We start from the raw sequence: 14,781 nt of genomic DNA, 5'->3' as shown, positions 1-14,781 counted from the left end.
TATATCCATAGGAAAATGAAGCATAAGGTCAGCGAGTGTCAGATCATAGGTCATGTCATCTGTAATCATAGATATTCAGTATATTAAACAGTTTTTTTTTTCATTTCATTTTTTTCGTCAATTTAAAAACATGATAAAATAATACAATTAAACATAACAAAAACCGAAGTGGAGTTTAAGTAATTTGCAAAAAGAAGTAAGGGAATGACATTGTTTTAATGAAAAATAAAATTTAAAATGTGTATTATTATATTTCAGTTATCTGAGCTAAGGGAAAAATATGATGAATGTCATCACATGTTACTGGAAGCGCAGGAAGAGGCGAGAGAAATCCACCGACGATCTTTACCGCAAGGTGCTGTCCCAAACTTCGGAATCATGAATCCGTATTTTCCAATTCCTTCCGTAAGTATCATAATCTAGAGATTTTTATATGGGTTCAAAAATCATTATGAGCTAGGTTACTAGTTAGGCCAATTTACCATCACTTACTGGTGTCTAGTTTAAAAAGGTCAGATTAAGCTCTGTCTACACTGTCAAACTTGATGTGACAAAAAAATGTGATGTGCCCATATATGGACATGATGATGTCATATCACTACCATATTTGTGCATATCACTACCATATTTACGTACATCACACTTTGTTTTAGTTTGATAGTGTAGACAGAGCTTTAGAAAAAACTGGTATATCTCGAACTATGGACTTATTAATTATGCAACTATTTTCACTCTTATTATTATTATTATTACTATGCTGTTTAATAATGAAGTTTAATGTTGAATTCAATTAACTGAAATAAAACATAATCAGCCATAATATCTTTGATTGCCGAGGTCTTTTAAATGTGTATTCTAATTATCCTTTGACCTTCATTCAATTTATCTCATATGTAAATATTACCTATGTTTATGTTGTTTCTCCTTACCTGGTTAGAACGTAATGCTAATATCTTATGATAGGTTGTTCCTACTTGGACTCTTCCATTTAATTCATGGGATGTTCAAGTAATGTCATTTTGAGTTATAGTGCCCCCTTTTAAAAGAAATATACAGTACCAGTATACGATTATGCTTTTGTAGGGTGATGTCTATGAGGTTATTAGGCTAAATCTGATTGGCTGGTTGAGTGACAGTTTTGTTTGGACACATTGAAATTATTAGTGAAGTAGTAATCATGTTGTTCAAATATGCATAGCAAGCAGAGTCTCGCTGTTACTAAGTCAATTTTAAGTAGTCATCCATTATAATGGAAATTTTATGTGATTAATATGTTGACATTGATCAACCAGAATATTAGGATCGATTTTTGGCATATTAATATGAATATATCTGATCTCCTATATTAACTTCGGAGAGGCCTTAATATACTCCCAGGTAGAGTAGCCCACTAACTAAATAATAGTGGCAAGGCCATACTGAAAGGTTAATAACAGACGAGACAAAGATGCTTTAAATATAGTTATAATTAATATAAAGCATGATGATCTCTGCTGGGGATTTGGTTTGGGTAGTGAAAAATGAAAATTTCATACGAAGCGAGTGCCTTGTCTGCCTCATGCTGGCTACAGCCCTGGGTAGTTTGATCATAGATGGACTTTTTTTTTTTTATCGCTCCATTGATAAAAGATGGATGAATTTCTAGGCACATCCTTTATTCTTGATATTATTATTGTGAGGGCGTGTGGCGCAGTGTGTTGGACGTTGGACTACTGATCGTGAGACCAAGGTTCAAATCCAACTCTCGCCGCATTGCTTGTATCCGTAGGCAAGATACTTTACTTACGTTTGCCTCTCCACCCAGGTGTATAAATGGGTACCCGGTTAGATCATGATACAACTTTCCGCTGATTACTAGCTGCATTATGGGAGTATGTTTCCATACATGTTTGATAAAAAACAATGACTGGGGTAATAATGTTCAGCACATTGAGAGCTTGCTTATATGCGCTATATAAGAATGAACTATTATTATTATTACATCTACAGTCAATTCTCTTACAACCAAATACCATATACCTTGCCCACACCATGTATACTTTCAACTTTATTCACATCATACAAATAGTACAATATGTAAAAAGGAGCTAATCGAATCATGAAAAATAAATGAGTCAAAATGCATAACTTTTGATCTAACAACAATAATTCGATAAGAAAGAAACAACTAAAGTAAGCAAGGGCTAACATTAATGTTTTTGTAAAAGTAAACATTTAACTTCATTTATTAATTTAAATCTTGAAGACATTTTTTCAATTAAGTGGATTCCATCTTCATCAAAATTACTTCTTTACAATTTCCAATGGTATTTATAACTTATCTCTTATAATTTTACTGTAGTGTGTGGGAGGCTAGGCCTGCTCTCCTTTTCTTCTATATATTTATAAACCGTAGAAAGGTAGAACTGTGTTCGATTCATTTTAAGATTTCTAATATTGAATATTAGTGTAAAAAATAAGTAATAAGTTTGTCTCATAGATGAAGGATAGAATTCAATTAGTATAAAAATAAAAAGGGACTATTGAATCTTACTGCAGCTATGGTTACTTATAAGATAAGATAAAATAATAAGATGTATAAAGCGTACATATCCACAAAGTGCTCAAGGCGCTTGTGAAAACCATGAAAAATACAAACCTTGGAAAAAACCGGAATAAATCGAACTCACTTATAATTAGTCCTGGGTTGTAATCTTGTCATTGTACTTTTTATTGAATAAAATAATTTTGATATTTTTATTTTTTTTTTTATTTCAACAGGATTCATTAGCAGCTGAACTTGTCAATACAGTAGAGCAACAGTTAGGACAAGACCCTCGTCTTATAGGACGTGGCAAAAAGTAAGTTAAAATATTTTTAAAAAAAATTTTTATATTAATTCTTAAACAATTTGTTGTTGAATATGCTATTTTAATGTCCTGGAATTAATTTGTCAGATGTTTAATTTCTGTGTGTTTTAGGTTGCACTGGCACTTTTTAGGATAGAAAATATTTATAAATTCAAAGTAATCAACTACTGCGTTTTAGTTCACATCGAAGGGTCACTTTTGGCTCAACCAATAGGCATCATCAAGTAAAAAGGTCAATTTCACTGAGTTGGACTGATTCACTATAGAATCCTTACTCTTTATTCTGTGTTCTTTCTATTCTCACAATGAGGAGTATTTGTAAATTTATGCCTTATCTGAGAAAACTTTGTTCTATAAAAAAAAATGCAATTCATGTTAAATATTTAAGCACATATCTATTGGTGACTATGTAACTTTTGTTTTGTGGAATGTGTGTAAATATGATTTAGGCATACCAAACTTGAAGTTTGAATTGTAAAACATGAATTGGTATTTTTAATTTATTTTCAGAGAATATAATGAAAGTGTAATGAAGACGGTCAAAGCGGTCAAGAGTAGGTCAGGGAGTACAACCGGCTTGGACCTTGGTACACCACCTATGATCATTAGTACACACTCTTCTCCAAGTAGTTCAGTTATTTCACTCGCTGGGTCAGAGGTCAGTGAAAACTACATGGGTGACAATGAATCCATTACTGGAGTTACTCCGATTCGGTGGGTATATTATTTTACATATTTTTAATATTGAATTTTTTTTATTTGTAATACCATATGTATTTGAATATTTTGTTGTTTTTATGTTTTATAATTGATTTTAATATTTTGGTTATAATATTAAATTCAGACAACCTGTTTTAAGAGAGAAGAGTCGACGTGAGGTATCCAAGCCTGGCATCCCTGGCTCCAATGATCTTGAAACTGCTTTAAAACGTCTCTCACTTCGACGTCAGAACATGGACGCAGAGCGAAAATATGCAGCTTATGAACGTCGCAAGACAACAGTATGTGATTCTGATTTCGAAATGGAGAGCGATGGAATGTTGACTCCACGTTGTCAAACTCCAGACAGCGCCATCTCTGGCGATGGATTCTCAAATATTTCCAGCTTTTCGGGTATTGGTTTTAGAAGACCAGAAAAACTGCAAATTGTTAAACCAATGGAAGGTTAGTTATTGATTATGCTAGTAGTTATAAGCACAAGTTTGATGGTCTAAATCTATGATTTCAGGCTTGTCATCTGGAGATCGTGGGTTCAAATCCCAAAATTGACAGTTTTGTATTTAGTGATACAAAAACATTATCAACTATACACTGCAATATCTATTTCTTTTACTGAACTTTTATTTATTTTTAGGATCGTTAACTCTATATCAGTGGCAGCGGTTAGCAACGCCTCACATGGCCAGTATGCTTGACCAGCGGCCTGGAGTTGTGGTCAAAGGTTTCCGTGAAATCAAACAAGAAAAGCTTGTTTATGCTCTTGATGATGTTGAGGATGATGGACAAGTTGTCAGTAAGTTTAACCAATTATTAAATATATTAATTACAATAACTTCATTAAGTATATTTATTTTACAATGTATCTTACAAAAACAATACCTTATTTGGATTCAGTTGCGTATACAGAAGTGTAAGACAGTTATTAGCATTTTCACAAAGAATAACCTTACATGTGGATTTTTGTGACTATACAAAACCAAATATTTTAAAAATTGTGTGCCCCTTTGTCTTGTCATTGAACTCATTCAGGCTATAGTTATTTACCTGGATAAAAAGTTGGCTTCATGGGCCAATTATCACAAACTTGGTGTGCAGATCAGCAACTTATCCAGCCTGAACAGGCCCATAGATGTACTTTTCAACATTAAAAGAAAGATAAACCTAAATACAGCAGAAACCCTTAATTGGCATGCCCCCTATAAAAGGGACAGTTACCTGTTACTTTAATGCAATATATGTTTTTAAGACTAGTAGATGTAACCCCTATTCAGACGACAGTTGAAAGTACCCTCTTAATAGGAGTTCTACTGTATTATCAAATGTTTTATTAGTAGATTATAATTAGTACGTTACTTTTTTTTCACTGTAGCAAAACCAACAGTTCCCAGTAAATGCTATACATTTTCTGAGCCTACTTATACTTACACAACAAGCAATATTAATCTACTAGAAAGTACAACTGTTACTCCAAGGTAAGCTTTTAAACCCATACCTCTAAATAAAGACCACCTCTTCATTTAAGTGGTCCCTATCATATTTTTTTTAATTCTAAAAATATTTCTTGCAAAATTACAGCCATACTGTAGATACAAAGTACATCATCTATTATGCTATTCGTCTAGGTAAACATTGCGTTCACTAAATCATTTGCATAACCCTCAACCAGTGGCCCAATCGATTTATTTACTTTTTTGAGTTGTAGATGCAGAACAAAATTTGAAGTGCAAATGTCTTCATTAATATCACTTTAACCTACAGTACCATTTATAAAAAAAATAGTGGAGTAATAAAACCTGTATTTGAAATTTAAATAGGGAATATAATTTTGCTTTTTTCCAAAAATATATCAGCTATGTGTTGATTAGGGTAAACTTTTAAAGCAGTTTTTATTTTTCAAGTTTAACACATATTTTAGAGTGTTCATTAATATATTTGTTTTATTTTATATTTTTAGTAAAGCGTCACCAAGTTTTACAATCAGTACACCAAAAAGAAAAGGTTTGAGTAAAGCAAGTTCCACATTTAGCACATCTCTTGGATTGGCATCGGTTCTGCAGGAGCGCGGTACGAGTGTCGAACATCGGAATAGTGATCCAAACGTAGAGCTCAAACCGAACCCTCCGAACATTAAATCGCATTCTCTATCATCGAAAATTAAACCACCTTCCACTCCAAAGAAAGAAACCGGGTTAAATTTCCTGGCGGATAATCCAAACCCATCACCTATACACATACCAGGAAGGCCTGGCCCACGCGTGCATCGAGTAAAGAGTGGAATATACTCAAAACGAGCATCGTCGTCAACGTCGAAAACCGGAACCACGTCAACTTACACCACCACTCCTTCCTACAATTCTACAGGACTCGGGTTCATGTCAAAGATTCGTAATTTTGGCGGGTTTGCCGGACGACCGTCAGATTTGTCCGGATTAACAATGTCAAGTTACGGTTCAAGGTCATCCGTGATGATGACCACAAGTGTGCAGGCAAGTCCGCAGAAGAGTAAGCCACCGGAACCGGGAAATCCGGACTCGGAATATGATAATTCACCCGGAATGCAGCCAGGTCTGTCTCTTCTCACTAATAATACTAAAACCGGAATTTTTAGAAGAAGTGGAACATCTTTATAACGATGAATATCACAGTAACCTATGCAATTGAAGACATTTCCCTGTTAATATGCTAGTATTTAAATCCTGTGCTAATCTCTCTTCGACAGATAAGATCAAATTTAATAGTGTATATTTAGTTTGTGTTGTGTAATTCTTTCTGGTTTAAAATGTAAAGTGATTCGAGGAGTATATGTGTTTGTTTGAAAATGCCAGTATATCTGTGAGAATCCAGGTAAAATTGCTTGACCCAGAGGTCATCAGGCAGACCATAGTCTTGGCCCCATCGTTTTTGGGATTGGGGGTGAATATGTTTGCTTGGAAATTGCATTATCAAGCAATAGGAAAAAACCTACCAAATTATTGTTATAAACTAAACTAACATAATAGTTGAATTGAAGTGGTCACAAAAGCAATAACCACAAACAAACATTCAATTCAAAAATTGTGTTTTGTCTGTGGTAGCTAAAATTTCTAATAGACCCATTAAGTTATGATACATCCTTTTGATCGGCAGTTCCGGGTTCAGAAACGCTGTTCTAATTGATGAAGTCTTTTGTTAGAAATAAATTTCATAACATCATTTCTATATTTGGATGGCACTTATGTTTTATCAGTTCACAATATTTGTCCAAGACAGCTGTATTGTCTGCTTTTTCCCCTTGTCTATCTAACTTTCTATCTCTTGTTATCTAACTAGTGTGTTTCTATCAAATAGTTCAACAGGTTTTAGATCAATAAATACGTTTATGCGTAGGAAGAAAAACACACTAGCTAATATGAGTGTGGTGCTTATGTAAAAAGCTATTTGTTTACTTATAATATAGCTAGGCTCTCGTTTTAACAGGCGATCAATCAACCATGAAAATCATCAACTGCCCTCATAACACTACCATTTATTTTGGGAAATTGTTAATATGGTAGATAATTTGTTTCTTATGGTCTTCCTCGAATATTTGATTAGATGTACATATGAATCACTGTGTAAATATGCTATGAGATACATGTGTGGAATTTTAGCGAACTTTTTTTTAGTCATTTTATTGGGGAAATAATGATAAAAGTGTGCCATACTATCTATGTACTTGTTACATAAATTCGTTCCTACGAATTAAGTTCTAACTGAGCTTTTCATCAATGAAAATTTTTAGCTTTTTGGTTTTCTGCTATGAAATATGAACCATTAATTGGTTCGATTTGGTCTTTTTTAAAGTTTTCATCGTTTTATTACAAGATTTTATTTAGAGATTCGATTACCTCAAAATAAAAGACGAATATCATTCCTAAATAGTCAAATATTCTCAAATATTGAGATTATATTTCTTATGGTTAAACTATTGCCCTTATGTTGTCTTGTGGTTAAGCTATTGTACTTGATTAGGACTATACCTATAGACCTTGGTTTCCATTCTCGCCTTTTTCACCAAAACATTGATCTTTAAATACGAAAAATGCAATTATTACAGAACATGCTGTTTTTCCATTAATTTGGAGATTTTGTTGTTTTTTCTACTTAAACGTCAATAATTTATGATATGATGAATTCCAAAAGTTGCGTCTTTAAATTACAATATACATTACATTTGCATATAAGTACTAAGATGTTCAGCAAACCTAAATGAATAGGGTTTCAATAATCAAGAAATAGTGATATAATCATATCGTGATATAGGCAATAGTTTAAACCATAGGTCAGTTAATATTTATATTATGGGATATAATTATAAAAGTATATTTGGTTGTCATCTCATTTATTAAGTGCAATATGGGCCATTTTAACTAAGTCATTGTTTAACAGTACTCAAGTACTGTGGTTAAAAGTGATTGTTGCATTTTATACTGAAATTATCAGTAAACGCTATAGTTGTGTGTGTGTGCAAGCTAACTATATTTTAATATTTCTATTCATATTTTGTTTGTTTTTGTGTGTTGCAAAATTCTAAAAATAATTTATTGATAAACATGTTGATATTACTTGCAGTAGAACTCTACCGTTGGGACACTCCTAATAGGGGGGAAATATTTGATTTAACACTACAGCCAACCCTTATTAAGCGGACACTTTCCTGTGAAACAGATGAGGGCAAATATATGTTTTAACACTAAGGCCAACCTATATTTAGGGACACCGCTTTTTATTGGGTCCTGAAGGTGTCCCCTTAATAGAGGCTCTACTGTACACTAGAAAAAATAAAACACTTTTTTTTAGGTTTAAATTGTGTGTCAGATTCAAAGGAAAATACATTTTGGTAACTGACATACACAATATTATATCATATACGAATATTACGTTTAAATTTTACAAACATTCTTCAAAATACAGTATATTATATTTCATTTTTTAGCTATATATTATATCGCTAGAAAAAATGTTGACAAAAAAACAGTATACACATATGTCAATACAATTTCCGCAGGAACGTTTAATTTAGCTGCCAAAGTTTTTGTACCAAACTAGTTCTGTTAAGCTCTGTCGACACTATCAAACCAGTTTGACAAAAAATGTGTGATGTACTCAAATATAGTAGTGACATGCTTAAATATGGTAGTGATATGACATCATCATGTCCATATATATATATTTTTTTGTTACATAAAGTTTAATAGTGCAGACAGAGCTTTACATTTGTTTGATGTCGCTTTCTCGCCATACTGTATATTATTTACTTACTTTATTTACTTGCCGTGTAAACAGTGTGTTTAAAAGATCGTTGATAAGTTTTATTCTAAATTACCTTCAAATGTAGTGCTAAACATGTTCTAGCCTAAAGAAAATTATTTACCAAAATTCTCGTCAATATTTTGTTTAATTTCCATTTAAAAATATATACATATATGTGCGTCTGTAATGTGCTGTAATTATACGCCAAGTGACAGCAACTGTTACCGTACCCCTTGTTTTTATGTTGCATGTGAAATCTGAAAGATGACCATGTTGTTTTATTACTGTATTTATGTTAAGAAGTACTGTTAATTATGAAGGCGTTTATAAACACCATGTCTCTAATTAAATGTCAGATTTTAAAACCGGTTTACTTAGAAATTAGGTGTTACTCAAACTAATGAACAGGTTGTGTTTTAAGTTTTCTATACCAACTGTGTACTTCCAGGAGACCACTTCTTTGGGATACCCCTATTAATGGGAGAACCCTATTAATGGGAGACTCCTATTCACGGGATACTCCTATTAATGGGAGACCCCTATTCACTGGATATCCCTATTAATGGGAGACTCCTTCATGGGAGACTCGTATTAATGGGAGACACCTATTCATGGGAGACCACGAATCACGGGAGACCCCTATTAATGGGAGACTCCTATTCACGGGATACTCCTATTAATGGGAGACCCCTATTCACTGGATATCCCTATTAATGGGAGACTCCTTCATGGGAGACTCGTATTAATGGGAGACACATATTCATGGGAGACCACGAATCACGGGAGACCCCTATTAATGGGAGAACCCTATTAATTGGAGACACCTATTCATGGGAGACCACGAATCACGGGAGACTCCTATTAATGGGAGACCCCTATTCACGGGAGACTCGTATTAATGGGAGACCCCTATTCACGTGAAACAAACTAGGGAAATACATGTTTTGATTTGTTGGGTCCCGAATGTGTCTCCTTACTGTAATAAGAACACAAGTAACTATGAAACGAACTAATATGGGTGTACATCTAAACAATGGTCGCTTATTGAAAAGCGTTTTAATGTATCGTTATTTGGCGGTGCTTCTAAACGAAATAGAACCCACGCATTATCAATGTTGACGGGTAAACGAAAATGAGATAAGATATGCCTACAGTACTGTATTATCATCTATAATAGGCCTATTATTATTATGTATGTGTAAAGTTTGACTCAATGATGACAACTTTATCAAAGTGATCTTCATATCGATATAACCATAACACAGAGTACGCAAAACTAAATCTACAACCCCCAACCTATTTTATTTATATTATGTAAATTAGTCATTCGATTTTGAATGCGTTTAACGTGATGTGCTCTTTTACGATTTTCAGTGGCCTGTGTGGTTTACTTTTTAAGTGTTATTGAACTTTTAGTTAATTTAATTTAGGGGGAAAACTGCCAGAATAATGCATTTATCGTACTGATCTGTTTTCAGTGATAAACGAATATTTTAGTATGTTTTTCTAGAATTATGTTTTAATTACTGTACATTATTAAGCTCTGTCTACACGATCAAACTAGTTTGACAAAAAAAGGTGTGTGCCCAAATATGGTAACGATATGACATCATCATTTCCATATATGGACACATCACATTTTGTTGTCACATAAAGTTTGATAGTGTAGACTTAACTGTCTACATGGAGGAATTATAATCGTAATAATTCCTCCACACGTTCTAACTTTACACTATGTCAAAGGTCATTGAGAATTTGGGGCTTTACTAAATGCTGATTGGTTAGTCAGTCACCACCAGAAGTCACACTGCCAGTTAATCCACTACGTATTGTCGGAAAAATAACCAGTTTGTTTAAAATATGTCTTATTTTAAGTAAGAGAATAATTTATGCATATAGCCTACATGAGAATATGCTTGAATTTATATGTAATTGGTTACAAATTGTGTGGGTTTTTTTTTTAAATCTTGGCCTATAGCCATGGGTTTTAATGTGGTTTACATTACTCGTGATCACTATGTGATTTTTAATAATTTCCGAAAAAATCTGTAATAAAATCAATTGTTGTAAATAGAATGCATGTATAGAGGGCGCTGCTAATATAGACGTCATTAAAATGCCGGAAAACCTAAATTAAATTTCGCTCCTTTTTTCGTTGCCTCGTGTTTTTACTGTACTAAATAATTAGATTAAGTGAAAGGATATGGAAGTAGGTATAAATGGGTTATAATCTATTAGTAATTATTAATCACCGTTTAGGTGAGTTAAGGATAAACACTTCAAATAGTCGGTGATGCGAGACCGAAAAATAATGCGCGTAGAACAACATCTGAAGTACACCGTGTTTCTTTCGCGATGGCAAAATCTGTAAAAAGTTGATGCGCGTGTACAAAATACTGACATGCGCGTACAAAAGCTGTACCGCTTTTTATCAACGTCTGAACGCACTTCGCAGCGTCCCCCTGCAACACTAAAAGTTGACACTTGCGTGCAAAAGCTGTTGTCTTCCGCTTTCATCAACGTCTGAACGCACTTCGCAGCGTCCCCCTGCAACAATAAAAGTTGACACTTGCGTGCAAAAGCTGTACCGCTTTCTTCAATCTGAAAGCACTTTATTGCAGCTTCCCAAATTGTACGAAATACTGACATGATGCGCGTACAAAATCTGTACCGCTTTTATCAACGTTTGAACGCACTTCGCAGCGTCCCCCTGCAACAATTGACATTTGCGTGCAAAAGCTGTACTGCTTTCATCAACGTCTGAACGCACTTCGCAGCGTCCCCCTGCAACACTAAAAGTTGACACTTGCGTGCAAAAGCTGTTGCCTACCCCTTTCATCAACGTCTGAACGCACTTGCAGCGTCTCCCTGCAACACTAAAAGTTGATATTTGCGTGCAAAAGCTGTTGCCTACCGCTTTCATCAACATCTGAACGCACTTCGCAGCGTCCCAAATCATCAAAAGTTGACTCTTGCGTGCAAACAAAAGTTACTGCTTCTATTAACGTCTGAACTCACTTCGCAAAGTCACTGACGAATAATTGAATACACACTGACACATGGTTTCAACCAGTTGAAAATTATTTTTAATTTAATAATATCTACATTGTTTATATTACATTATATACATTCGGATGTGATATTCCATATTTGCAGCAGATGGACGGACAGTTAACACATCCTTTACCATTCCCGTACAACTTCTACTAACCGGAGTATTTTTGTATAATTTAATTTAATTGTAACCATTACTCACTACAGTATACCTAATTCTTATGCGAGGCTATCATGATTGATATATTTTACAGTTTGGTTTAGTAATCGAGCCAAGCATTTGTTCATACACAATACATTAATTAATGCAAGCCATAGTGTATGATTGGCCCTATATTAAATAAATTGTAAAGGGAGAGAAAGTAGATACGAAACGGTAAAGAAAAGAAGACACAATGTGAGATTGAATAACAAAAATGGTCGAATGGATCGAGACTCGAACATAGTTCATAATGCAGACGCCCTGCTTTTTAACCACTTTGGTTTTCATGTTCAAATCTGATAAAAGTTGTTTCTTACACTCATGTAGTAAGGTGGAATATTGTGTGTACAAGATGTACAATACCCTGCTATTAAAGTACAATATTATTCCCAGGACCCCCATGCCTGTAATATAGGCGTACTTAATTATTAACCCCCTTCCCCCACCCCAGACAAACACCAGGTATAACCTTGTACAGTATTATTAAACCTAAGTATTGCTGATTTGTGACGTCATAGAATAAACCGGAATTTTCCCTAGGACCCAGCCAGGGATATTGCCATAGAAGTCTCAATTATTGCGCCAGATTTGTTGATACTATCTACCACGTGCCGTACCGGCGTCACTCCTCCTTTCTTCCTATTGATAGTAAAAGAATCGGCAATCTGAGTATGTCGGAGGTGATGTCCCACATGTAACGTCTTCTATATCACTGAAATTCAAAACAAAAGTTTAGAGTTTTTAAAAGGAAGTTTGTTACATGAAACGAATGAAAGCCAATAATACATTTTAACACTACGGGCAAATGTCCCCAGGGTTATATTGTTGTGTTTGTTGCCGAGAGGAAGTTGTTTGTCTATGTGAATACAATGTCCACCTGTAGGCCTATGTTTGTACGTTGAATCTGATTTCGGTGTCCCATTTTAAGCTCTGTCTACATTATCAAACTAGTTTGACAAAATAAAGTGTGATGTTCCCAAATATGGTAGTGATGTGCCAAAATAATTATGGTTGTGATATGTTATAAATTATATTGTCACATAAAGTTTGATAGTGTAGACAGAGCTTAAGTTTTTGACCGACCACATCCAACACGGTACACTTTAATAAGCTCCACAACTTTTTGGGGGTAGAAGAAAAATCACCCGTACACATTTGCATAAACACGTGCATAATCTCACGCGGCACGCGCTTACTAGTATTGTCACGTTTGTCATTTCAGTAAGCTATAGATTATGTGCTTTGTTGTCTGTAATATTAAACGGAGAAAATCAAAATGTCTATAAACGCTAAGATGATAGACCTACTTATCATATTTAATTTGAATTGGCATTATATAAATATGTTGTTGTGAACGCTAACCATTCGTCCCTAGGCCTAATAATTCAGCTATCATGCGTCATAATGAAGCGCTATCCGCACTAAGTGAAATTGTTATTTTATTTGTAAATGGTGAATCACCGCACAGAAAATAGTTTGCATTCAATTATAACGAAGTTTTGGAAAATGGTTAACGGTTACATGCACACCCGGATTATGTACAGTATTAACTTTCATGTTAAACTAAGTAAGGCTTGCCGTAATGATGATAATGTTGGTTCCACCCTTTCTAATAACTTATCTTAGTTAGCTTGTGTTACACCAAAGAAAAGAAACAAAATAACAACTCATAAAGGGACACATGGTCCATTTGAATCAGCTCAGTTACACCATGGATAGGGGTTGGCCGTAGTGTTAAAACATTATGTTACAACACTCATTCGTTTCATGTGAAAATGTCTCGTCAAGAGTGTACCCCGAGATGTGTCCCAATGTAGGGGGATTTACTGCACGATGATGGTACACAGAGAACTTCCCGGACTCAAGCTTAGCCTGCTACTAATACAAGGCAGGACCCGACTTGAATGAATAACAAAACATTATAATGAAAACTATTTCTTGAATAATGACTTACACTTCAAATGCATCATTTCCGAGACCCTCGTCTTCTAAATCCTCCACCGGAACTTCTTCCGTAATAGCACCGAGTTGGTGAAAGAAATGACTGGCAATCTCCACTTCCGTTACAGACGGTAGAGTTGATTTCCTCCGCGAAGACTGTGCCAGTCTAGTCCCTTCATCTTTTTCTGTTGTACACAGTTCGTCACATACGTCTTCCTTAGAGCTCCGTTCACACACGTCTGCTGCTGCTGCTGCTTCCAAATCAATCTTGTCTTCAGTATTCTGACTATACTTTTGAACGATTAAATGAACAACTACTAAAATAAGTCCCAGCGAAACGCCGGCAATGAGCACATAAGGTTCCCAAATACCCACAATGAATAAAACAAAAATTACGAAGATTCCGACGGAGTAGAAACGTTCCGTTTTCGATAATGTCCTATCAGAATTGTTTTCTGGAACGTCGTCGTCAACGTCGGACATGTTAACCTATTTAGTAATTCCCGATGGTATGTTGCAGGTTTTCTGTATACGATCCTTCTCCCAGAAGCAGAGGCCTAGTTATAATAGATTTTCAAAATTACTGTAGGAAAGACTGTTGCATCCTATATAAGTCATCTAAAGCGGGTCCCGTGTTTGCATGCAATGACTAAAACACGCAAGCACGTTAGGCGAAACCCAGTGGCTTAGTTAAAAACATCCACTACCTAAGAACACCTTCTGCCCGACCTTCTGTGACTACAA

General features: G+C 34.7%; 1 protein-coding gene across 4 annotated transcripts in view; it reads left to right on the top strand.

Annotated features, from left to right (window-relative positions):
* The window catches only part of LOC144848079 (trafficking kinesin-binding protein 1-like), a 40,035-nt gene extending 29,766 nt beyond the window's left edge, over window positions 1–10,269 (top strand). For 3 of the 4 annotated variants that reach the window (XM_078704760.1, XM_078704777.1, XM_078704786.1), the window contains 7 exons: window positions 259–405; window positions 2,761–2,840; window positions 3,360–3,563; window positions 3,694–4,013; window positions 4,204–4,362; window positions 4,939–5,041; window positions 5,524–10,269. In XM_078704760.1, the coding sequence (XP_078560886.1) occupies window positions 259–405; window positions 2,761–2,840; window positions 3,360–3,563; window positions 3,694–4,013; window positions 4,204–4,362; window positions 4,939–5,041; window positions 5,524–6,199 (1,689 nt within the window). In that variant the 3' untranslated portion in view covers window positions 6,200–10,269. The remainder of the gene's footprint in view (window positions 1–258; window positions 406–2,760; window positions 2,841–3,359; window positions 3,564–3,693; window positions 4,014–4,203; window positions 4,363–4,938; window positions 5,042–5,523) is intronic. The other variant, XM_078704769.1, reaches the window with a different exon arrangement.
* The last annotated feature ends 4,512 nt before the right edge of the window (window positions 10,270–14,781 follow it).

Source organism: Antedon bifida, chromosome 1, assembly GCF_963402885.1.
Source record: "Antedon bifida chromosome 1, ecAntBifi1.1, whole genome shotgun sequence".
Lineage (NCBI taxonomy): Eukaryota > Metazoa > Echinodermata > Crinoidea > Comatulida > Antedonidae > Antedon > Antedon bifida.
Note: the sequence above shows the minus strand (reverse complement) of the source record. Positions and strands in the feature narration are given on the sequence as shown.